Source organism: Martes martes, assembly GCF_963455335.1.
Source record: "Martes martes genome assembly, chromosome: 16".
NCBI lineage: Eukaryota > Metazoa > Chordata > Mammalia > Carnivora > Mustelidae > Martes > Martes martes.
In genome coordinates, this window is record NC_137904.1 from 61,818,559 (window position 1) to 61,842,270 (window position 23,712).

Consider the following 23,712-nt stretch of genomic DNA (forward strand, 5'->3'; position numbering starts at 1 on the left):
GGGGATGCCCCCACGGGCGGCTGGTTTCGGGGACATCTTCAGAACGTGACCCACACTCCCTCCACGTGTCTCCCCACTCCTGGGGCATCTGACGTGGGTCCAGCCAAGTCCACCCCCCACCCCGATTTACCGAATCTCCAGGGTCCAAGGGGTCATATTTGCATTCGGCAAAAACCTTCACCAGCTCGAAGACCTCGTCGTAAATCCGCGTGACCATGCTGCCGAGGATGTTCCCCCTCACGCCCCCGAGCTCAATCTTCTCCAGTTTCAGAAACTCAATAGCTGTTTTATAAAGATCCTGGTGGAGGAAAAAGGAGCCCAGGAATCTTCTTAACTCAACCCAACAGGTCGGTCCCTGCCCCCAGCGGGGAGGAACCAGGGAGGGAGAACGGGCCTCTGACCCGGGCCACCCGGCAGCAAGGTAGTGGGGGGGACACCTTGTTTATTTCTGTCCTCCGAAGTCCTTTCTGGAACAGTGAGGGGTGAACACGGAGAAGGGGGAGACGAGGTGGGGCTCTCGTCCGGACCCCGCTCTGGCTGAAAGCCCCCTCTACACACACCCGCTCTCCCAGGGCCCCCAGGTCCTCAGCTGTGGCGCGAAGCGTCGGAACCTCGGGGGGTTCCTCGTGTCGGACTCAGCGTCAAATCTCTGCTTCCTGGAAGGCCCTTGGCACCCAGACCCGGCCCCGACGGTGATCTGAAAGGGTCCCCCCTCCCGCAGGGGACGCCCGACGGAGGCGCCTCCAAGTCCTACTTCCTCCGACCCGGGGGTTTCGCCTCTTCCCCTCCTGGGAGCTTCTCCTGCTATTTGGGCCCCCGGCGGTGCTTCCCTTTCCAGAACTCTCCGCGCTCCTCCTCCGGCGTTTCATCACACCCGGCGCCCTCACGCATCACCCCCCCGCATCTGTGTGAGGCTCTCGTTTCCCGATCTGGATCCCCAAGGCTCCTTGGGGACCCCACGTGCGATGCTCGCGTGGTGCTCACGCCACGCCCCTCAGCCAGCGCCGGGCGGGGGCCGTCGTCCCCAAGTGCCGTCACCAAAGTGGACCCAACAAGAAGCAGCAGCAGGGCCGTGTGCCCTGAGCTCGGGGCTCGTGCTGCCGGAGGAGGGAGGGGACAGCCGGGTGACCTCCCTTCCCAGCCAGCTCACCCTGACTCAGGACCTGGGAGCTCTGGGCACGAGGAACCCTGCGATGCAAATTTGCTGTCCTAAGTGGGCCTGGTCCACCCGCCCGCAGCTGTGGAGAAGACCAGCCAGGCCCGCCCAAAGCCACTGCAGAGGGCGGAGACCACCGGAAACACCAGTGCCCCAGGATTCCGGGGTGATTCTCCCCTTCCAACGGTGTGAGTAGTCTGAGTTTCCATACGGAAAATCACAAACAAGAAACAAAATTCTCTCGTCCTGCCCACGCGTTTATGCCTTGGTGCCTCCCCGGCTCCTCAGCCGTCATCTTGAACCAGTTAAAAATGTTCATTTGCTCTGTGTCCGTCCGTGTATCTGACAGTCCTTCCGCAGGGTCCTGCCCCTCCCCCGCTCGCACTTGTCCTAACCGAGCCCGCTAACCCTCGCCCATGGCCACCCAGCTTCCTGACGATGCCCGCGTAATTCGTCATCAGCCCGCCCGCGGACACAAGGCATGGGTTGGGGGAGAAGCCTCTCCAGATGGGCCACTTTTGTTCTTCGCCGACGACTCCGGGCGCGGAGGAGGCCGGCCCCTGACTCGGTTTCCCCACAACGCGGACGCTTGGGTGCGGCTTTCATTCTCCCACCGGGAGAAGAGGACGTGGGACACGGACGGGAGAGGCAGCTCTGCTGAGGCCCGCCTGAACCACACTTCACCTTTACCTCAATGGTCTGGACGCGACGGAAGAAGTCATTCACCCTGGAAAATGCCAGAGAGGAAGGGAATTCCCAGGGCACCGGCTTCTTGTCCTACAAGAGAGACAGAGAGGAGGCCGTGGGGGCCTCAAACGTTCCCGCAGTCGCCCGCGGGACCGGCGCCCACGTGTCCTTGAACTTGCTCTGAAGCCGGGCCTGACCTTAAAGAAAAGCTTCATGTTTGCGCAGCAGAAGTCGTAGGTGCGGTAGAGTTCCTTCAGGACGCCCAGGGACAGAGAGACGCTGCCCAGAACCTCCTCCGTCTCTCCCTGCAAGCCTTTCAGCACCTCTTCCGGGCTCAGGAAACTGCGCGTCTGGGCAGAGGAGAAGACATCGCGTGGTCCTCACGAGCCCTCTGGGGTGACGTCCAGGCCGGCAGGCCGCTCGGCAGGCTACGAACAGCCCGAACCGGGGCCCACGGTCCGCTCCTTCGGACACGTCAGCGGTCCCTGAGGTCCACGTCCCGACCGGGCTGCCCGCTGCCGGGCTGTTTCCAGGAGGCCGGGCTGCCTCCCCGCCCGGCCCCGCAGCCCCCCGCGACGGCTGCAGCAGCGACAGATTCTGGTCCCAGATGACTGGGAGCCCCACCAGCCCGGGAAATCCAGTCCTGCCCCCGGAGCCAGGATCCTGCCCACCGTGCCTTCCCGGGCAGCAGGCACGATTTCCACACACCCGGGCAGCCCCAACCCAAACACTCGTGGCTGGCGAAGGCGGGTGCTTGTGAAAAGGGAGAAGACAGGGAGTCTGTGCTGAGGGAGACAGGAGGCAGCTCGGTGTCGCCGCAGATGAACCCCACGACCCTGGCCGAGTCCTTTCCTCCTCCCGCCCAGGGCGGGGCCCCTTGGGCTGACACTGCCCCGGGGCGGGGGTGGGGGGGCAAGTCTTTGCCTGTTTTTAAACTGCCCAGGAGGGGTGCCCGCGTGCCGTTGTTGGGTGAGTGTCCGTTGTTGGGTGAGAGTCCTGGGTTCGAGGCCCGTGTCGGGTTCTGTGCTCAGTGGGTCTGCTTGGGCCTTCTGTCCCTCCGCTTCTCCCCCTACTCATGAGCACATGCGCTCGCTCGCTCTCCCTCTCTCTCTCCCCCCAAATAAATAAAATAAATCTTAAACAAATAAACAAACAAAAAACTGCCCAGGAACGCGGGCAGGGGGGAAGCCGAGCAGAAAGGGAGAGGCGCCCGTCGGGAGGAGGGGGCGGCGTGGCGGGCGGGGTTACCATCTCGATGATTTGGTTGCAGAACTCCTGCAGGATGACGATGACCCTGGAGGGCGTGTTGTAGTACTCGGACGTGGCCCAGATGAAGCAGATGGTGTAGAGCACCTTCACGATGAAGGTCGGGAGCTGCGGAGAGACGGGCGGGCGTGCACTCTCCGCCCTCTGCGGCTCTGGGTGGCGGTGGGGGGGACCCCAGAGGGGAAGGAGGAGGCAGTCCCCGGGACCATGCAGCCCCTCCCGGCCAGGAAGCCCACAGCCCCCGCGCCCCTAAGACGCCAGACCAGCCCCCGCGAGCGGCCGTCTCGGGCCGGCGCACCGTCGTGAAGTCGGCCTGCTCCGTCTCCTCCAGCAGGACCCGCAGAGGCTTCAGGTGCAGAACAATGTCGCTGGCCTCCTTCAGGCCTGCACGGAATGAGGACCAGGGCTCGCGCACCTCCAGCGGTCAGAGATGGGGCCGGGCGGCCCCACGTGCACGGCCACCGGCTCCCTCGAGACCCAGGACCTTCCCCGGAGGAAGCCGCCTGTGGGCAGGGGCCCCGGCCCCCCGCGGAAGGCTCCCGCCGCTTCCCCAGCTCACCGTCCATGACGTTCATGTACACGTTCTGCAGGGCTGGCCAGTAGCAACTCTTGGCTTTTTCCAGGATCTCAACTATTTTGTTCACTTTGGGCCTGTTCAGCTGACACAGAGAACAGGAACATGAGCCTTTCCAGAGGGACTCGGAGGCCCCACACAAAAGGCACCTGACCCCGCGGCGGCTGGAGCCCAGGACTTCCGTGTGGGTTCTCCGGGTCCCCTTAGGAATCGGCCTGGCCGGCACGTGGGCCCTTGGCTGCCGCACCACAGAGGCCGGGTCACCGCTGCAGGGTGGGGGACAGTCACCTGCTCGTGGATGTATTTGAGATTCATCAGCCGAGCGTCCCAGAACTCAAACTCCACTCGGGGCAGGGGGTGGAGGCCGTCCAGCAGGGGCTGGGCCGAGTCCTTGCTCAGCACGTCCCGGATCTGGTGCGACCAGTCGATGATGATGGTTTCGATGGCGTGCAGCAGCGAGTTGTCCAGAGCAGAGGGGATCCTGCACAGCAGGTGGGGGGGCAGGATGCTCTCCCAGCCGCAGGGATGGGTTCTGCCAGCACTGCCCTCCCCGGTAGCCCTGGGACAGCAGGCCCCATCTGGCCCCCATCCCACGCTCCTCACAGCCACCCCGGGGGAGGCTGGAGAAGTGCCCAGATCCAGCTCAGAGAGGCCAAGTGTGGCACGAAGCCCACGTCCACGGTGGCTCTCCCGGCCGTCCTTACTAGGGTCATACAGGCACATGCGGCGGGGTCCGTGGACCACTCCCAGTGGAGAACCTGCCTGCATAGTGAGCCCCCCCAGGGGCCGTCACCCCCTGATGTGTGTACACGGAACACACTGCCACCAGGCAGCCGCTCCAAGAGCCCCACACTCCAGCCAGCTGCCAACGGAGGTCGGGCAGGTGCGAGGGCATGCGGAGTCCTTGTGCGTCCCGGGGCCTCCGGGACGCCACCACCACTACCTAGATTCATGGTCTCTACCTGTTGAAAACCCCTTCGGCACCCCTCAGTGCCCCTCAGTACCCACGTCCTAAATCTGGATACCCCCTTTTCCTGGCTGTGTGACACCATCTGCAGGGCGTGGGACGCCCGGACTGGTGCCCACCTCACACGATGGGAGAGGGGCTCCAGCAGCCCCTCCTGTCCTGCCCGAGTGCCTTTGACCTCAGACTCAGCACCTCACGGTACCGTCTGCCCTCTCGTGTTTCCTCCCTGGGGGTCACGGGTCAGCGACTCTTCCGGCTGGCCAGGAGCTGGGCTGGGCCGCCTACCTCTCCATGGACTCCAGCGTGCCGTCCAGACTCCCCAGGTGCTCCGGGATGGGCAGCAGCGTCTTCCCTTTGATCTTGCCGCCCATCACAAACATCTCGTTCTTCAGCTTGTGGACTTGCTTGACGATGTCTTCCGAGACCACCCGGGGCCAACCGCTCAAGTTTTCGCTTTGGTTTAACAGGGAGTAGAGCACCTGGAAGGAACAGCTCCTTACGCGCGCCCAGGCCTCCTCCGACCCGGTGGCTCCCAGGAGGAACTCGGAGCCCTCGGTGCCTGGAGCCCTCCCGGGGAAACTGAGCCCACGCCAGAAGGAGGCGTGGCCGGGAGGGGCGTGCAGACGCAGGCCGATGGCCCAGCAGCAAAGCCGCCTTTGAGAAGGGAACCCCAGGTCTCCGAGCAGTGGCTCACAGGGCTTGCTGGAAGCAGATGGCCCGTGCTGCCTTGGAGGGCTGTTAGGGGCCGAGCCGGGCCCCCCAGGTTTGCATGTTGAAGCCCCAACCCCAGTCCCTCTGGCTGTGGCTGTCTTTGGAGATAAGCCTTTCAAGAGGGGACTAAGTTAAAATGAAGTCCCATGGATGAGCCCAAACCCCATGTGACCGGTGTCCTTACAAGGAGAGGTGTGGATACGGACAGACAGAAGGACAACCAGGTGAGGACGTGGGGAGCAGACAGCGTCTACAAGTCCAGGAGAAAGGCTGCAGAAGAGACAGGCCCTGCCCTCGCCTGGGTCTGGGACCTCCACCCCCAGGACTGTGGTCCCTTGTCACAGCAGCCCCAGCAGACTCACACCGACGCCCGAGCACTCCCGCTCCAGGCCCACCAGGCTCCTCTTCCCAATGTGAGGGCAGACTGGCCTGAGTCCTCACTCGAAGTCTCAGAGCTGGGGAACCCATCTACCGGGACCAAGAGACCCCCACCCTCTGACGCTGTGGGCGGGGGCCGTGCCCGGGGCACCCTGAGCTCCTAAGGAGACTGAGTGAGGACAAGGCGCTGGCTGGGGCCTCTCAGCCCTCGGGGGCACAGCACCGCCTGCAGGTCGGGTCGAATGCGGGTGTGTCTGCACACCAGGGCCTCTGACCCGCTCCCAGGGAGCCCAACGCTGCTGGCCCGTGGGCCGCAGGGCTCTCGGCCACTCACGACAGGGCGAGGAACAGAGATGGTTCCCCGGCGCGGCCTTCCCCCGGGCACCCACCTCCTCCACGACAGCGATCAGCTGTTCCACGGGCGCGGGGCTTATGTCCCCGTAGATGAGCCGGTCCTTGTAGGTGTTCTTGCTGAGGTTCTCCCGTCCCTTCTTGATGAAGTAGACCCCCTTGGACTTGAGGGAGGCGGGGAAGCCCAGGCAGGGGACGATCATGCCGGCGGGACTGAGCGTCAGCACCAGAACCAGGACGTCCGGCTTCTCCAAGAAATCCGTGAGTAAGGCCATGTTCTCCTCGGCCCCGATCAGCTTGCCCCACTTGTCCGGCTTGAACTTCAGAATGAGGGACGCGATGCCCTCTAAGTACTCCAGCCTGACATCCGGCGTGATGGTCATCGTGGCCTTAGAGCGTGGTCAGCTGCCCCGGGCACAGAGACGCTGACACAGCACCACGCGCGGGGGGGCTCACTCCGCGCCTGTCTCCGGAGCCGCTCGAATCCTCTGACCCGACCAAGCCGGGCGACGAGGTCCCCCTCGAATGGCTGCTCTTCCGCTGGGCGTGGGCTGGGGGCAGGGAGGGACACGGGGGTCCTGGCTGTCTGCCCTGGCTGGACCGTCGTGGCCCTGGGGCGAGGACCGCACAGGGGGGCGTGTGCTCGCGTGAGCTGGGACCGGGAAGGTAAGAGTGGGAAAGGCAGAGGGGGCGCTGGGGAGAAGGGAGGCCAGGAGACGGTCGCAGCCAGGGGGTCCGCGGGTGGGGCGTGGGGGGAGGCCAGACCAGAGCAGCGTCAGGTTGAAGGGTCCCGGGGAAGGCGGCTCACACCCCCGGGGTACAGCAGAGCCCAGAAGGAGCTCCCCTCCCACAGGGAAAGGCTCACCCGCTGGTAGACGCCGTTCCCGTCGTCGGCAGGGCCAACGGACAGGCAGCTCCTTCCCAGACCAGGAAGGAAAATGGCTCCCTTTCCTGGAGGGGCTCCAACTGTCATGGAACTTCCGCGGGTCCCCTCAGCACCTGGGACTTCTAGAACCTTCTCCTTGGGACCTGAGGGACCTGTGGGGGTGCGGCAAACAAGCAAGGCTCCATGGCCTGCCGCAGTGGGGAGGCTCTCGGACTGTAATATTTATTTTATTTTATTTTATTTTATTTTATTACTTTTAAAGATTTATTTGAGAGAGAGCCAGAGCCCGTGAGCATGAACAGGGGGACAGGCAGAGGCAGAGGGAGAAGCAGATTCTCCACGGAGCAGAGAGCCCGATGCAGGGCTCTATCCCAGGACCCCGGGACCACGACCTGAGCCCAGGGCAGACGCTTCATCGACGGAGCCACCCTGGCACCCCGACTGTAGTATTTTTTAAATCAGTTGAACCATCTTTTTGCCTTTGAACTGGAGCGTTCAGTCCCCTTCCAGTCCCTGTGACCCACACACGCTGGGATTTACGTCTATTGTCTTCCCGAGTTCTCCTTTCTCTCCTGCTTCTGGATTATACAATTTTTATTATTTCGTCCCCTCTCATTACCTTGGTTATTATACATCTTTTATGCTTCCCTTTACAGGCATGGAGACGTCGTAACATGCATCCTGACTTACCCCACACTAATACTCACTGCAACCTGGTAACGAAATTCAGAAAACAATTTCCACTTACAATAACATCAGAACAATTCTGCTCACAATTTCACTTATACAAGCATCAGAAAGAATAAAATACTTGGGATTAAATTTTAAAAGTTTATTGTTTTGTTTTTATTTTTTATTGTTTTTTAAAGATTTTATTTATTTATTTATTTGAGAGAGAGAGAGAGCACGAGAGGAGAGAGGTCAGCGGGAGAAGCAGACTCCCCGCCGAGCAGGGACCCCGATGTGGGACTCGGTCCCGGGACTCCAGGATCATGACCTGAGCCGAAGGCAGTCGCTTAACCAACTGAGCCACCCAGGCGCCCTACTTAGGATTACATTTTAAAAGGGAGCGCGAGACTTAAAAACTGAAGACCACGGAACATCGCTGAAAGAAATTAAATACGTGGGAGCATGAAGGGGCATCCCACGTTCACAGCTCCGACGGCTTCCTCTGGTTAAGATGATGACGCTCCTGAGACTTATCTGTGACCGACCCAGATTCAGCACAATCCCGGCCAAAATCCCAGCCACGTTTCTTGCAGAAATGGGAATGTCGGTCCTCCCTATCACAAGGAAACGTGAGGGGCCAAGGAGAGCCAAAACGATCTTGAAGAAGAACGAGGTTGGGGGGCTCACGCTTCCCAAGCTCAACATCTCCTATAAAACCACAGTAGTCCGAACGGAGAGCTGCTGGAGCGGGGCTGGACGTCCAGATCCCTGGACCGGAACGGAGGGCCCGGGAGTCACCACAGTTATGGGCAGCTGGTGTGAGACGGGGGGTCCCAAGACAGGCCAGCGGGGGCGGAGCAGGCTTTCCGAGAGATGGCGCTGGGACATGCGGACGCCCACACTCACCCCTACCTCACACCACCTACAAAAATTAACTGAAACTGGACCAAAGACCTGTGAGAGCTACAACCAGAAAGCCCTTCCAGTAAGAACTGCGAGTAGATTTCCACAACCTTGGAGGAAGCAGCAGTTTCTTTCTTTCTCTTTTTAAAGATTTTATTTATTCATTTGACAGAGAGAGACACAGCCAGGGAGGGAGCACAAACAGGGGGAGTGGGAGAGGGAGAAGAAGGCCTCCCACCGAGCAGAGCCCGATGCAGGGCTCGATCCCAGGTCCCTGGGATCATGACCTGAGCCGAAGGCAGATGCGTAATGGTTGAGCCCCCCAGGCGCCCCGAAGCAGTGGTTTCTTAAGAGAGGACACGGAAAGCACGAGATCAAGAAAATAATGGATAAGTGGGGCATCATGGAAATTAAAAATTGGGGGGCTTCAAAGGGTACTATAAAGAAAGTGAGAAGACCACCCGCAGAATGGGGTCACGTATTTTCACGTCTTCTATCTGATAAGGGATTGGTACTCAGTATACATATGTAACTCGTAACACAATATAGAAACACTGGGGCGCCTGGGTGGCTCAGTTGGTTAATCGTCTGCCTTTGGCTCAGGTCAGGACTCATGGTCTCAGGGTCCTGGGATCGAGCCCGCATCAGGCTCCCTGCTCAGCAGAGAATCTGCTTCCCCCTCGGTCTCTGCCCTTCTCCCACCCCCGCTTAATCTCTCTCTCTGAATAAGTAAAATCTTTAAAAGTAATAATAATAATAAAAATACAAACAATATAATGCGAAATGGGCAAAGGGCATAGATCAACTTTTCTCCAAGACATACAAATGGCCAATAAGCACATGAACAGGTATTTACATCATTAGCTGTCAGGGAAGGAGCTCGTGTCCAGCGCCCGGAGCCACAGAAGCCGTCGAGACAGGAGTTCCCATCACCCAGCCTTCTGGATGAGCCCTGCCCTTGAAGCACGTGGCACCGTGTCTGGGCCCTGGCAGGCCTTCTGTAAGTATCACTGAGGGAACAAAGGCTCTGAGAAGTCCCGCAGCAAGGAGGCCTGTTGAACCTCATCCAACCCAGTATTTGCGGCGCCCTTCTTCCCTTGGAGCCCCATCGCTTGTGTGAAGCGCTAGATCCAGGTCTAGGTGGTCCAGTTTCCATACGATTGTGCTTCCCTGGGGTCTGTGTCCGTGAGACACAAAGATCAAATGTCTCCTGCTGAAATCGTGGATGTGCAAGGGGTTCAGGGAGCTGCCCCCTCGTCCTCGAACTCCCGCCCTAGGGCTGCAGGGTGGGTGCTGTGCCTGCTGTGAAGGAGGGACGCGTGGGTGACCTGGAGCTCCTGGTGGGTCACACCTGAGGTCCCGCCTGCGCAGAGAAGACAGAGGAGGACCCATTTTCTAGGAGGCTCAACCAGCTCTCGATACGGACACGCTGTCCACGTTGCAGCAGGAACAGCGGGCCCTTTGGGAATGGCCAGGGCACTGCGTGACGCTTCAGGGCTGGCAAGTGCCCTTGGAGCAGACCAGGGAGGCCAAGGGCAATCCTCTCCCCTCCCCCAGGGCCACCAGCGAGGCACGCCATTCCCTCACTTTCTTCACCCTGACAGTCACAGCCGCGCCGTGTAAAGCCCAGCCTCTACTTACAGTCCCCTGGGAGCACGTCCTCCCTGCCCCGCTGACTCGGAAAACCTGTGCACCATCGCCCACCGCTGTGCACAATTGTAGGACCATCCCCCCTGCTGGGGACACCTGCCGACAGCAGGAGGCCCGGCCCAGCCCTCCCCACCCCACAGCCTCCCTCCCTCTCTCTGCCCTGACACGTCCTCATGCCCGGTTCCTGGCAGAGGGGACAGGGAGGACAGTCAGCCTTTGTCCTGCTGCCCAGACACGACCTTGCCCCGGGGCTGGGCGGAGAGGGAGGGCAGAGCCCTGTTCCCCCGGGCTGGCCCCGCAGGGTACTCTGCTTCCTTCGTGGGGAGGAGAGTGTGGCCAGAGGGTTGTCTCGGGCCCGCGAGGTTTCCAAAGGTCGCAGCGAGCTCGGCGCTGGAGGCCTGTGAGCCTTCTGCAGCTCCGGGGCTCTGCCTAGCAAGCCCTGGGGCTGAGGGTCCACAGAGCACGGAAGCGTGTGGGGTGAAAGCTGTCCTGGCCGGGAGCAGGGCGGGTCAGTGTGAGCGCTGCACAGCCTCGTCTCCCTCTCCCCACCCAGGGGGACGTGGGCGGTGTGGGGTGCTCCCCGAGGAAGCAGGCGGACGGCAGACATGCCTCACGGGGGTGGGCCCAAGAGAAACAGTTGACTCTAGTCCAAGACCGGAGAGACCGACTCATCGGTGCTGTTATGATGCAGAAGAAACCAGACCAACCCCAAACACAGCCAAGACAGCCGCCCTTAGAGCCCCGAGCAGCCACAGGCGACGCCAGGGGACGGGGGTTCTAGCTAGCCGCGGCCAAGGACTGGGACAACACGGGTGGGGACGAGGACCGTCCTCAGATACCGAGGGGGGTGAGGGGGGTGACTGAGCAGGATGCTTCCTCAGACGGGCTTGGGCAGACTTAGAACCTGACCCAACCCTTAGCCTGTCCAGGGGAAGGCTCAGCGGGACCTGACCTCAGTTTGGTCAAGAAGAGAGTCACGGCCTCGTGAGGGGTTCTGAGCTTGGGGGGACAGAAGAGTCAATCCGCGGGGCTGCAGATAGAAGGCGCCGCCCCCCCAACCCTGCGGCTCTGGCTGGACCCCACCAGGGCACTTTGAGGGACAAGGTTCGTCACTTGCTGGTCCTGGAGGGAGCGTGGAATGCCCGGACCACGCAGCAGGGTCACAGGGGTGGAGGGCGCGTGAACCTGGGCTCTCCCTTTAGTAGGGCCCAAAGGTGGGGTGTCTGGGGCTGCGGGGTTGTTCTCTACTGGCTGACTTGAAGCATATGAGTGGAGGTAGGGTTCAGGAGAGCAGAGGCGGGTCCCTCGGGCAGCCCGTTGGTGAGGTCGCCCGGCGTCGTCTGAACGGGGAACCACGGGCGGGGGCCGGCTCCCCATCTGGCGGTTTTGCTGGTGGCTGTGTCGCATGCACGGCAATGAGCTTATTCAAGACGGAAGTCGTGCACCTGGAGTCTCCGCACCACGTCTCGGTGTCCCGCACACCTTTGAGTCCTCACGGGGACCCCGCGCTGTCCTCCCGCCAGCATCTCTGTGTTCATCGGGGCCGGCCGGGGACAATGCCGTCCAGCCCTTCCAGGTGCCGGCCCTGGGCTCGGCCCCGCGGAGCGCCTGCGAGCTTCATCTGGGTTTGGAGCGGAGGTCCTCGGAGTCTGGTCCCCGGGGCGGCCCGCGGCACCGGGGATTGAATTAGGGAAGCAGGTTCTCAGCCCCGTCCCCCCAGAGTGGTGGGAGCCTGGAATCTGGGGCTGGACCCAGCAGTCCTTACGGAGCGAGCCCCCAGGAGACGCTCCCGCACAGCAGAGCACGAGAACCCCTGATTTAGAGTACAATTTTGGCGTCTGTTTAGAGTCATGTCATTCGAAGGAGGCCTCCTATGCGTCCTTTCTGGTCACTCGCGCCTGAGGAGGCCCCCCCACCCCCCGCAGAGCCCGCCTTCCCTTCCACGAGCCCCGCCGGTGGGTGGCTTGAGGAGCAGCGGTCACCTCACCTCGTGGTTCTCCAGTGACCGCACCGTGGAATCACCTGGGAAGCTTCCGGAACTCACGGCGCCTGGCCCCGCCGCCCCAGGGTCAAGGCCAAATGTCCAGGTCTTAAAAGCTGCCGCGTGGGTCTGAGTGGGGAGTCCCTGCCCCAGGAGGCCTCAGTGCCCCTGGGAGGTGAGTCTCGCTGTCCCTACCCCGTCTGCAGCCACATTCATCCCAGAGCCCTCGCAGCTGGCTCATCGCTGACCATCTGTCTCCCTAACGGGACAGACCTCGGAGGTCCCAGGCGCTTCACCAGGCGGGTGCCAGGCCCAAGGCCTCTGCCCAGCGTCCGACTGCTCCTTCCATACGGGCAGCTCACCCGTCAGGTCCCGTGGGTCCGCTCTGGGCTCGGGGAGGCGGACGACCTCAAGGACAGGCTGGGCGTCTGGAGACCCCTGGTCGCCCCAGCTCAGCATCCCCCAGAGACTTGGAACTATCAAAGACCGCTGTCTTAAGAGGAAAAAGACCCCTTTGCTCTGGACTTTTTTTTTTTTTTTTTTAAACGTTGAACTCCTCTTCGATGACTTGGTTTAGGGCGTCTCAACTGGAAAACAGAGTTCTCCCAGGTGCAAATCAAGTGCTGGGAGTCGCCCCCGAGGGTCACAGCGATGGCGGAGGCTGTAAGGCTCTGGGCTTTTCCCCTGAAAATCACCTGTTCTGCTGTGTGGGAGAGTTCAAGTTCAACTCTGAATTTCAGGGGAGCGAGACACACGCAGCCCTGGGCGCTGGGCCCCTGCTGGAAGGCCTGCTTGGCTTTGTTTGCAAAATTAAATGTGCTTTGAATGTAATGAGTCAGGAAAGGTCTGGAAATGAAATTTCCTGCCTGTGGTTTGACTCACGCCTGTCTGTCTCGAAATCCACCCCAAGGACATCTGTTCCAGGGTGACAGGGCTGGTCTGGGCCTGCCCTAGACTCCTGCAGGGAGAGGAGCCTGCGTTCCCCCAGGACGCCTTTCCAGACTCCACTGGTCAACCCCTAGGCCAGTTCCCCCAGCTGGGCCTCCTTGCCTGAAGAAATAGAGACCTACGAATCTCAGTACTCCCTCGGCTTTTCTGTCCTCTTTGGTAGCGTCGTGGGAAACAAAGGCAGAAGGAGACGCAGATAAAATCACCTGCAGCCCCTCGACAAACCCTTGTGCCAGGCAGGGGATGATGCCCCTCCGGGAAGCGCCCAGATGTCTTCAGCCAGCCTTAGCTGGCTTTCACTAGAGAGAAAAACCACCTTAGCTGGGCCGTAGACAGGCCTCCAGGACCCTGGGAGTCGTCCTCAGTGGATCAAAGTCCTTTCGGAACTCCCCGTATCTTTACTTCGTCCAACCCTGAGGTGTGTAATCCTTGGTCCTCACGGTCCCAGATGGCAGCTCTCTCGGCCCACGGGTCCTGTCCCCTGCTTTAATAAAACCAGCTTTTTGCACTGAAGATGTCTCAAGAATTCCTTCGTGGGCTCCGGATCTCCAACATCACTATTCCCAAAAAACTACATCACTAGTGATGTGTGGAACAAAGGCAGAAGAAAAGTTATTACATGTCCTTACTACCTACAGCCCACTGACAAGTCCTTGACTCGGGCAGAGTGACCTTCCTCTAGGGACGCAGCTGCCTGGATGTTGGTACTTTGCTAAGAGCCAAGGGCAGTCCTAGCTCGACCCCCAGGATCCTGTAAGTCTACTTTAATATAAAAAATTCCTTTGGAAACTCCCTTTATCCCTACCCACCCCCAAGATACATGCTGGCCATCACCCCCAGGCATATGACCCACCGATATGCATCTAAAGTCTCATGACTCAGGTTTTGCTAGACGGTAGAAAATGACCTTTCCCCAACACCAGCTAGCCCCTCAAGGGCCTGCAAACCTTGCTTCCAAAATTCCTCAGAGACTCACAATCTCCCTCACCCCCCATCCCCAACTAGAGAGCACACCATGGGTCACTGCTCATGACCCCAGCGCAGCTCTTTCTGCCCACGGGTCCCGTCCCCGTGCTTTAATAAAACCACCTTTTGGGGTGCCTGGGTGGCTCAGTGGGTTAAAGCCTCTGCCTTCGGCTCAGGTCATGATCCCTGGTTCCTGGGATCGAGCCCCGCATCGGGGCTCTCTGCTCAGCAGGGAGCCTGCTTCCCCCCCCCCCTCTGCCTGCCTCTCTGCCTACTTGTGATCTCTGTCAAATAAATAAATAAAATCTTTAAGCAAAACAAAACAAAACACCTTTTATCCTGAAGACAAATTCTTCCTTGGCCGTTGGCTTCAAACCCTCACGTCTTTCCTACATCACTAGCACACGAGCCTAATCGTCCCGGTCGCTGGGACCGGGGGTCTCCCAGGACCTGGGACTTCTGGAACTAGACCTAGGAGAGTCAGGGACACTGAGGCTAGTTAGTGACCCTCACACTGTTGCCAGGGCAACAGAGGGGGCCGGCCATCTCTCGGGAACCTTCCAGGAATCGAGAAGAATTCACTGCGGTTCTCGGTGAGGTGTGGGACTTTCTCAGGACCACCCATTGGAGCGAATCCAGGTTTAGAATCCGATTTTCTAATTTGCCAGATGCTGCTGTTTAGCCCTCAAGGGGCCATTTTAATCGCAAAGCTTTATTTTATAGTCTTGGGTGGTCCCAGACCACCGGGGGCTCCGGAGCGAAGGAAGCCTCCCCAGCCCCGTGGGGCTCGGCCAGAACCTGCCGTGTTACCCCCAGGTGACCCACTTGCACGACAGATCAGGAGGCAGAAACGGGCGCTGGAGTGTTCGCTGTTCTTACTCGAAGCCACAGAAAAACAGCCCGTTGACTGGGAGCAGCCCGCCCAGCGAGGCAGGGTTTTCAGCAAGCTCTTACACTCCCGATAGGGCTTGATCAAGTTCGAAGGGCAGTTACATGTGTCTTTGAACAACACCGGGCAAACAAATCAATTTCTGATATACGGCAGAAAGAGACCCTTTTGTTTCTTAAATAGACTATATTTTAAAGGATTTATTATTTATTTATTTATTTGGGAGAGACAGCGTCAAACGGTGGGCAGGGGCGGAGGGAGAGAGAAACCCTAAGACTGTGCCGAGCAGAGAGCCCGATGCGGGGCTCGATCTCAGGACCCCGAGATCATGACCTGAATTGACACCAAGGGTTGGATAATTAACTGACTGAGCCACCCAGGGGCCCCGAAAGAGACTTTTTAAATTATTTTATTTTTTTAAAGATTGTGTTTATCTATTTGAGAGAGAGACAGAGCACCAGCAGGGAAGGGGCCGAAGGGGAGGGAGAAGCCCGCTGTCAGGACCTCAGCTGAAATCAAGAGTGGGACGCTTAATCAACTGGGTCACCCAGGTGCCCCTAAACGGACTGTTCTTTTAAAGCAGTTTTAGGTTTACAGAAAAACTGAGTGTGAAGTCTCGAGTCCCCCCATGCCTCTCACCCCCTCCCTCCACACTCCTCTGCACCCCCCAGTTCCCTAGTGGTGACACCCTGCATTCCTGGGGCGTGGGTGTTAACGGGACACGTTTATTTGACAGCTGAAGGCCACTGTGATCTCTTGGTGCTGTGCACTCCGTGGGTTTGGACGAATGTGTGCCGAAGCCGTGAGCCCCCACCGTAGCCTCACGCCGAGGGTTTCCCGACCCTGACATCCTCTGTGCTCCCGCTCACCGCCCCTCCTCCCCGCCCCCAGCTGTCTCCGCAGCGCTGTCGTCTCCCAGCGAATGCCGGACAGCCGGAACCCCACGGTAGCCTTTTCGGATGGGCCCAGGGACACCCATTTCGGACTCCTCCGTGTCTCTCGGTGGCGTGCTAGCGCTCTTCTCTTAACCACTGGCCAGTATTCCACTGTCTGGACGGACCCGTTCCCTCATCCGTCACCTACGGAAGGGCATCCTGGCTGCGTCCAAGTTCTCGTGCTCATGAGCAAAGCGACTCTGAACATCCACGTGCGGAGTTCTGTGTGGAAGTCGCCCTTCAGCTCCTTCGGGTGGGAGCTGCGTGGCGGGAGCACACACGCCGGCGGGTGGGGCTGATGGGTCAGACGGGGGGGGGGGGCGCGCTGGGCTGTCTTCCAAGGTGGCCGGGCCGGTCTGGGTCCCCCCTGCCCCCCGGCGGAGAGTGAGTGTCTCCAGGTCCCCGCCAGCCCTGGGTGTGGTCCGTGTCGGGAACCTGAGCTCCTCTGACGGCCGCGCCGCGTCTGTCCCTGCTGCCGGAACGTGCAGTTCTCTCCCTGGGGACTGAAGGGATCCGGAGCCCCTTGCCATGGGCTTACTCATCATCTGTGTTTCTCCCCAGACGAGGTGTCTGTTTCGGTCCTTTGCCCAGTGTTTAACTGGGAAGAGAAATCTTTTAAAATGAGATATTTTTAAAAAAGCCACAGCCACATTCTGTAGGAATCCACTTATATGAAACGTCCAGAATGGGTAAAACCATGGAGACGGAGGGCTGACGGGCGGTTGCCAGGGGCGGGGGCAGGAGCAGGAGGGAGGGGAGGGGACCGCTAACAGGGCGTCCTGGTGGGCTGGTGACAAGTTCTGGAGCTCCATGGGGTGGTGGTTGCTTAGTACTGTGAGTGCCCTAAATGCTTCTGAATGGTTCACTCTACAACGTCTGAGAGGGTAAATCTTGTTCCATGTATATCACAATTTAAAAAAAGAAGAGAAAAAAGCCAGCTCTGTGGTGAGGGTGTGAAGAACACGGCACGGAACAGGGACCTGTCCACCGCGGGGTCAACGGTGACCCAGACAAGGCGTCTCCCCCGAGGACCCCCACTCTCGCCACAGAGCACGGAGACGTCCCTCCGCCTGCCCCTGCTCCCCGCACCCCCCCACTCTGTCTGCTCAGGAAGGTCCCAGGCTGCCCCCTCCCCAACTCAGGTGACAATCGCTGGGTTAGATCAGTCCCTCTGTACCAGTCTGTACAGCTACGATTCTGACCCCACAAAGTCACCAACAAGGCCCTGGCCACGGGCCGCCGAAGCGCCCTGTCCTCACAGGGCAAAGCCGTTACTCCTCCCTAATCCCGGCCTCCCCCTGGCACAGCCACGCTCCCTGCTCTCCCCGGCTCATCGGCTCCCTCAACCCCGTCCCGCCACCGCCCCCCCCAGGCCCTAGATGACTCCTCACTTGGGGATGTTGAAGGCCCCCCCAGCCCCTGCTCGGCTCCATTCAGGGTCCTTAGTCACCTGGGGATGAAAAAGGGAGTCACAGCCCCCGTGTATCCTGTGCCGTGATCTCAACTGCGCTCAGAGCTCACTGCAAAACCCAAGGTCGGCCTTGGCCAGGGCAGCCCCATCCACCCAAACCCGAGACACAAGCCCTGGCCCGCACGTGGCCAGTCATCACAGCGCGGTTGGGTCCGCGGTGGCTCCTGGGGGCTCGGAGCCTCTGGGAGTGTGCGGGTTCCCTGTCTCCTCCCTGTGGGGACGGTCCGGCTCCCTGAGGGAAGGCCGGGGCTCGGAGGACAGGACATGGCTCCCCCGCACGGTGGGCTCCGACTTCCCTGGGACAGAGCACCTGCAGGGGCGGCCCGGACCCCACCGCGGGGCAGGCTGCCTGGAGACACTCTGCTGGGCTCCACTGCCTCCCACCACCCTGTGAAGCAGGTGCCTGCGGGCCCGGGTACAGATGGCCCCTGGCAGGTGTGGCCCCTTGTCACCACTGAGCAGAGCAGGCCTCGGTACGTCCCTGCCCTCGGCTGAGGTTGGGGTCCCGAGGTGATGAATCTGGGATTCTGGGCTTAGTCCAGCCGCTCAGTGCCCACGAAGCTTCCCTCTCCACCCCCCGAGCTGGAGCACCCCGGCCCCGAGGCCCTCCCGCGGCCCCACCAGCCTCTGCCCGGGGCCAGTCCCTCCACGGGTCTCCGTCTCTGTCTTTCCGAAGGGGATGACTTTCCCCGTTTCAAGGGGTGGCCCGTGACTCACGGGCCTCCTGGTGAAATGGTTTCCTAAGAGGGAAAACACGATCACTGTGCAGTGCCGGGGGCTCCCCACGGTCAGGTCGGGAGTCCACGAAGACCGAGTTCCCCGAGCCGCGACCCATGAGCACCGGCTTCTCCCTCTCATCAGGGCTTCAGGGGGCTTCAGGGTCGGCAGCCTAGTCTGCAGGAAGGGACCGTCCACAGTCTGAGGGCCGGGCGGGGCCGGTGACTGCTCGCCCCACCCTGCAACCCGGAGTTCGGAAGCAGCCGCAGACCCCGTGGGCAGGGGTGTGGCTGTGAACCCCTTGAACGTCACTTAGACAACAGGCCTGACACTCAGTTATGCTTCGTGGTTGCAGAGGCCGGACGCCCACAGCGGAGCCTTCTCACTCCGCGCTCGCTCAGAGGGAGACCGAGAGGGAAAGCTCTGGGGTCTCCTCTTCCAGGGACACAGACCCCCCCCGCTGACCAGCTCTACCCCCGCCTGCCGCCCCCCCAGGCCCACCTCCAAGCACAGCCACCACCGTGGGGCTCCGGGCTCCGGGGAAACCGTCCGCGGCGGCCGTGACACAGTCGTGGAGATAGAAGGGTCGTAAGAGATACTTACTCCCAAAGCAAGCAGGAGAAGGGACGAGGGGACGAGGGGAAAGACGGGACGAGGGGAAAGACGGGACATGGGGAAAACGGACGGCGAGCTGGCAGGTCTGAATCTAGTGGTGGCGGGGACCGCGCCAGGGCTGAGAGCAGGGGTGCAGAGAGATAGGCGTGCGGGGGATGGGCTGGGGAGGGCTTCAGCGGGAGGGAAATCGAAGTTACGGTTTAGACCTTTGGGCCTTTTAATCCCCTCAAATGAGGCAATTCTAACCCTGAAACGGAGCCCGCAGAGCCCCGGCACCTGCGCGGTCGGCCTCGTGGAGAAGGCACGGGGTGCGGCTCAGGCGGGGATTTCGACCCCATTAGGAGCTGGTGCGGAAAGACACCCCCCGCCGTTTCTGATTCCCCAGGAGGGAAAGTACGGGCGTCTGGGGGCTCAGGCCCTCGCCCTGGTGGTCTCCCTCCAAGGCAGATGGGAATTATTCCCAGCAAGGAGCAGAGCGAAGTGAAGGTGGGTTATGCTTCCGCCCCTGCAAAGCAGACGACCCCGTGGGGTGCAGAAGGCGGGGTTTTCATCGCTGCGCTGTCTGGGGCTGTCTGGCCAACAGGTGTGCAGTGGCCCCCCTCTTGGGAGGTCCTGTGCTGGGGGTTGCTGGAACGTGTCTCCCTGCTCACGTGTTTACAGAAGAGCGAGACCATGCCTGCTCCTGTCTGTGTCCGTCTGTTCTGTCTGCACCCCCTCGATGCAGGCCTCCTGCAGGCTGCTTCCGTGACGGAGACGCCCCTGGACGGAGGACCCGGCCCCACCCTGGCCAAGCCTACACCTGTCCCAGGTCGCGGCTTGGCTCGCTCCCCATGACCCGTGTGCAACTCCTGCCCAGGGACCCTCTTCCAGAGCCCTTCTCCTCCACCCCTCCACCCGGACAGAGGAAAGTGATCCAGCCTGGGACCCGGATGGAGGGGGCCTGGCGAAGAAACGGGTTCTGCCACGAGCACTGTGAGCTCACGAGGACGGAGCCCACGTGTGTTCTGCTTGCTCTCGAATTCCCAGCACCTGGCACAACCTTGGATCAGAGTTGACGCAAGAAACACTTGGGAAACGAATGAATGATGAATTGTCAAAAAGAGAAGAGGAAGCCATGACAGCAACGTAAAGGTCCATTCAAGCATGTTGGACTTTCCCAGCAAGCCTGGAGCACCAGGCTGGAACGCAGGGAGGGGAGGCACGCACCTCGGGTGCAAAATTTAAGGAAGGCCCCAAAACTCAGTAATCAAGATAAACATCATAAACATCATTTTAATGCAATTTTTTCAGAAAATGCAACTGCATTATGAACAATCGATGACAATCTTTACGTGAAGACAGGATTAGTAAGAGTGCGGTGCGAAGTCCGGTGGAACCAGGGCCAAAGGGAAGAATCCAAATACGGACCTTGCCCCAACCCCTACATTTCGCATGCAAGCAGAGCCCTCCCCCGGCCCCACCCACGTCCTGCTCTTGAGGGGAAGAGAACCTGGGAGACAGAGAAGAAAAGAAAATCCCGCACCTCCCTGAACCCAGCAGACCGTAGACGTAAAGGGACCTATTACCTCCGAAAGGAGTTTCAGCTGGCTGAAGATAGGGTCCACGAAGCGTTTCAATAACATCAGGAATAGGTTTAGGACAGGAATTAGGGAATGTGCATTCGTCCAGAGAAACAGAACCGATGGGATATGCACAGAGATCTCCAGAGAGACGTGGAACGAGGGGCTGGCTCCCACAGTGACAGAGGCTGAGGAGCCCCATGGCCTGCCCTCTGCCAGCCGCACACGCAGGACAACTGGGGATGGGGTTTGGTCCAAACCAAAGACCTGAGAACCAGGAGCGCCCGTGCCCATGGGCGGGAGAAGACGGTGGTCCCGGCTCAAGCAGAGAGAGAGAGACTTAGCCTTCCCTCTGCCATTTTGTTCTCTGCGGGCCCTCAGTGGATGGGCTGCTGCCCACCAGCTGGTGGTGGCCCAGAGATCTGCATTCCTGGATTTAAATGCTAATCTCTTTAGGAAACACCCTCGCAGTCCAGCCCAGAAATAGTTTCCCAGCTGCCTGGGCATCCCTTCGCCCAGTCAAGCAGACGCATAAGATCACCTACCACAGGACACTTGGACGTACTTGCAAACTTGTGAAATTAGGTCATGGACGGTATGGAGGTTTCTCCATCACATGAGATCCACTGGCAGCACTGGGCATGCAAGCCGCCCACCCCAGAGGGGCATTCCTTCCTTCTACTTGCCGCGCAGCACAGGGAGACAGACCTGATTGCCAGAATGAAGCAAACGAAGTAGGTTTCCTTTCTCGGAACCACCAACCCCAAGCTCCCACCCTTCCCTGAGTGAAATGGACAGAGAAGTGGGGGGGGGGGTTTAGCTTGGTCTCCCCAGGGAGGACTGGGACAGGCTTCATCCGTGGCCACTTGGGAAATGACCACGACATGGCCCTCTGCCCCACACCAGGGTGTAAAGCCGCCCAGCGGCTGGGCCCACGAGTCCCTCTCCAGAAGCACAGCAGACCCTCAGGCCCTGGGCATGCTGCCCGCCAGGGCACTACAGAATTCGCTGGAGCCGGCTTTCCCACTGATTGCGGGAGGCAGAGCATACGGCATGGCCAACAGCCAGACCACCCATGACAGCAGAACCCCGACACAGCCCTTGCGGCGACCAGACCAAATGACCAGGATGTGGTCCTTGACCACCAGCTTCCCTCATCTCTCCCTTGCTTTCAACCCGGGACCAACCAGGGAGACACAAATATGCCACCTAACCAACCACAAAGGATGTCCTACTTCTAATTAGCTCACGGCCGGCTTCCCCACGCCCACGGCCCTCTCCTCCGCCGTCGGCTCTCCCGTCCCTGTGCCAAACGCGTGGCCGGCACCCGGCTCTGAGTGAGAAGCCCACGCTTCTCCCCTTGGCAGCAGCGGGTAGGAGCCCAGACACGGAGCCCATCACCAGGGTTTGCAACAACCTTGTTAAGCAAGCGCCTGACCCCTCCCTTTGAACTGGGGATAATAACAGCACCCCCACCACAGGGAGGTCGTGGGGACGAAGGGTCAGTATCTGTGAGGCTTTGGAACAGTCCTGGGTGGGGAACGGGTCTCACCCATCATCACCCGGCCCCACTTTATGTATCAAACGGACCACATACGTATCACACGTTCTCCGGGCTTGTTTTTCACCCTGAAAGCTACAAAGTGCAATGAAGTCTCTAATTTCAAGGCAGCTTTGATGCCATTTCGAGCTTCTTGTACACATTCCTTAATTTTGTTCTTTCCTTTCCCGGTGGAACGCTCCGTCCAGGGGAGGTATTGCTAATGAGCCCATTACCGTTGCCGAAGCACCAACGGCACAAGACCGTCAACATCCGGGTCGTCCTCGCTGTGGGAAGTCGGCTGGGACTCACCTGCCTCCTTCTGCGCCCGTCCCCGCTGGGCTGACCGGTCTCCTTCCTCCTACTGAGCATGGCGGGTGGTGGGGACTGGCGGCTTAGCGTCGGCTTCACAGTCGGCGTTTGCTCTCCCCGCTGTCCCTCTGCAGCTCTCTTCCTCCAGACCGGCCCACACTCTTCCTCTGTACGTGCAGAGACTTCCCGGCCTCTGCTGTCACCTGTTCCAGACACGTCCCCGCCTGTGTCAGCACAGATCTCGATTCTCATGCTGCGCACCCGTTCCTTGGATAATAAGAATGTCCCTGTTAGGGGCGTCTGGGTGGCTCTGTTAGTGAAGCGCCCGACTCATGATCTGGGCTCAGGTTATGGTCTCAGGGTCATGAGATCGAGCCCCGCATCGGGCTCCGTGCTGGGCGTGGAGTCTGCTTGGGATTCTCTCTCTCTCTCTCCCCCTGCCCTGCCTCTCTCCCTCTCAAAGAAACAAAGAAATCTAAAACCCACAAATATATGAGCTGATAAGGTCAGCCGTGCACATCCTTCTATGGACGGTTTACTTCCTTTGTTTCCATCTGGACTCCCCTGTTTAAGACTGCGACCCCCTTACCCACCCCCGCTGCCCCGGGGAAAACCCAACCCACTCAGCCCCCTCCTCCCCTGCTCTGCTTTGGCGTTCCCGCAGGGCACACCGCCTTCTAACACATTGCTTTATTTCCGTATTTATTATGTTTCTTTATTGCTCATCTTCCTACATTAAAAGTAAAGGTCCGCAGCTGAAACAGAGCCTGGAATGTGCCCGTGAACATTCACAGGACCCATGGGTTCATCGTCCAGCAGGCATGGTCCACGCTCAGCAACGGCCCGACACCTGACTGTTCTGGGCCCGCGCTGAGCCCAGCGCTGGGAGCTAGCATTCCCAAACTCTGAGACCACCTTGACCTTCCCAAGGCATCAAAGGGCATGGTCAATTTTCCGATAGTTTATTTTTCTTGTACTTTTTAAAAGCATTAGTTCTACGATGGATTGGAAATGAAAAGCAAAACAAAAGAAAACAGGTCCTTTGCCACAGGTAGTTTGAGAAGCACCAGGCCCGTGAAGGAAAGAGGCCTAAGGCCTGGCACACAGGAAAAGTCCGTTTCTAATGTACGAGCTGGAGTCGAGGAACATCCAGGGCCTGCGATGCTGTGCGCCGAGCAGCCACATAGGAGGCCGGGGGCAGGGCCGGGATTTCGGAGAGCCGACGCCTGCAACCCTCTGGCCCGTCCACCTACCCCACACCCACTCGCCTGGGGGACTGTGGGACGGTCACCACACTGTCCAGCGGGGAGGGAGCAGGGCGACCACCCTGTCTGCTGGCCATACCACCCCTGCCCTTTCCGGACGGGCAATCTCTCCACCACCCACCCCCCCCCCGGCTTCATGGTCATGGTCGGCCAACCCTGAGTCTTGAACTCAAGGGTTCAGAAAGGGCTGAGCAGCCCTCTTCTGGGGGTGCTGAAATGGTAACGTGGGGGTCCAGCAGCAGTGGGCGTGGGCTGCTAGAGGAGGAGAGCGGAGGAGCAGGTGAACCAAGCAGGAGCGAGAAATGGAGACAGTCCT

The 23,712-nt window shown here is 60.0% G+C and overlaps 1 protein-coding gene across 2 annotated transcripts in view; it reads right to left on the reverse strand.

Moving 5' to 3' along the window:
* DNAH17 (dynein axonemal heavy chain 17) overlaps positions 1-6,473 on the reverse strand; it is a gene marked incomplete at its 5' end in the record, with an annotated part of 91,969 nt that extends 85,496 nt beyond the window's left edge. For both annotated transcript variants that reach the window (XM_080826459.1, XM_080826458.1), the window contains 9 exons: positions 131-298; positions 1,847-1,933; positions 2,041-2,193; positions 3,092-3,217; positions 3,408-3,493; positions 3,669-3,768; positions 3,972-4,164; positions 4,936-5,129; positions 6,129-6,473. In XM_080826459.1, coding sequence (XP_080682585.1) covers positions 131-298; positions 1,847-1,933; positions 2,041-2,193; positions 3,092-3,217; positions 3,408-3,493; positions 3,669-3,768; positions 3,972-4,164; positions 4,936-5,129; positions 6,129-6,473 — 1,452 coding nt within the window. The remainder of the gene's footprint in view (positions 1-130; positions 299-1,846; positions 1,934-2,040; positions 2,194-3,091; positions 3,218-3,407; positions 3,494-3,668; positions 3,769-3,971; positions 4,165-4,935; positions 5,130-6,128) is intronic.
* Positions 6,474-23,712: the final 17,239 nt, after the last annotated feature.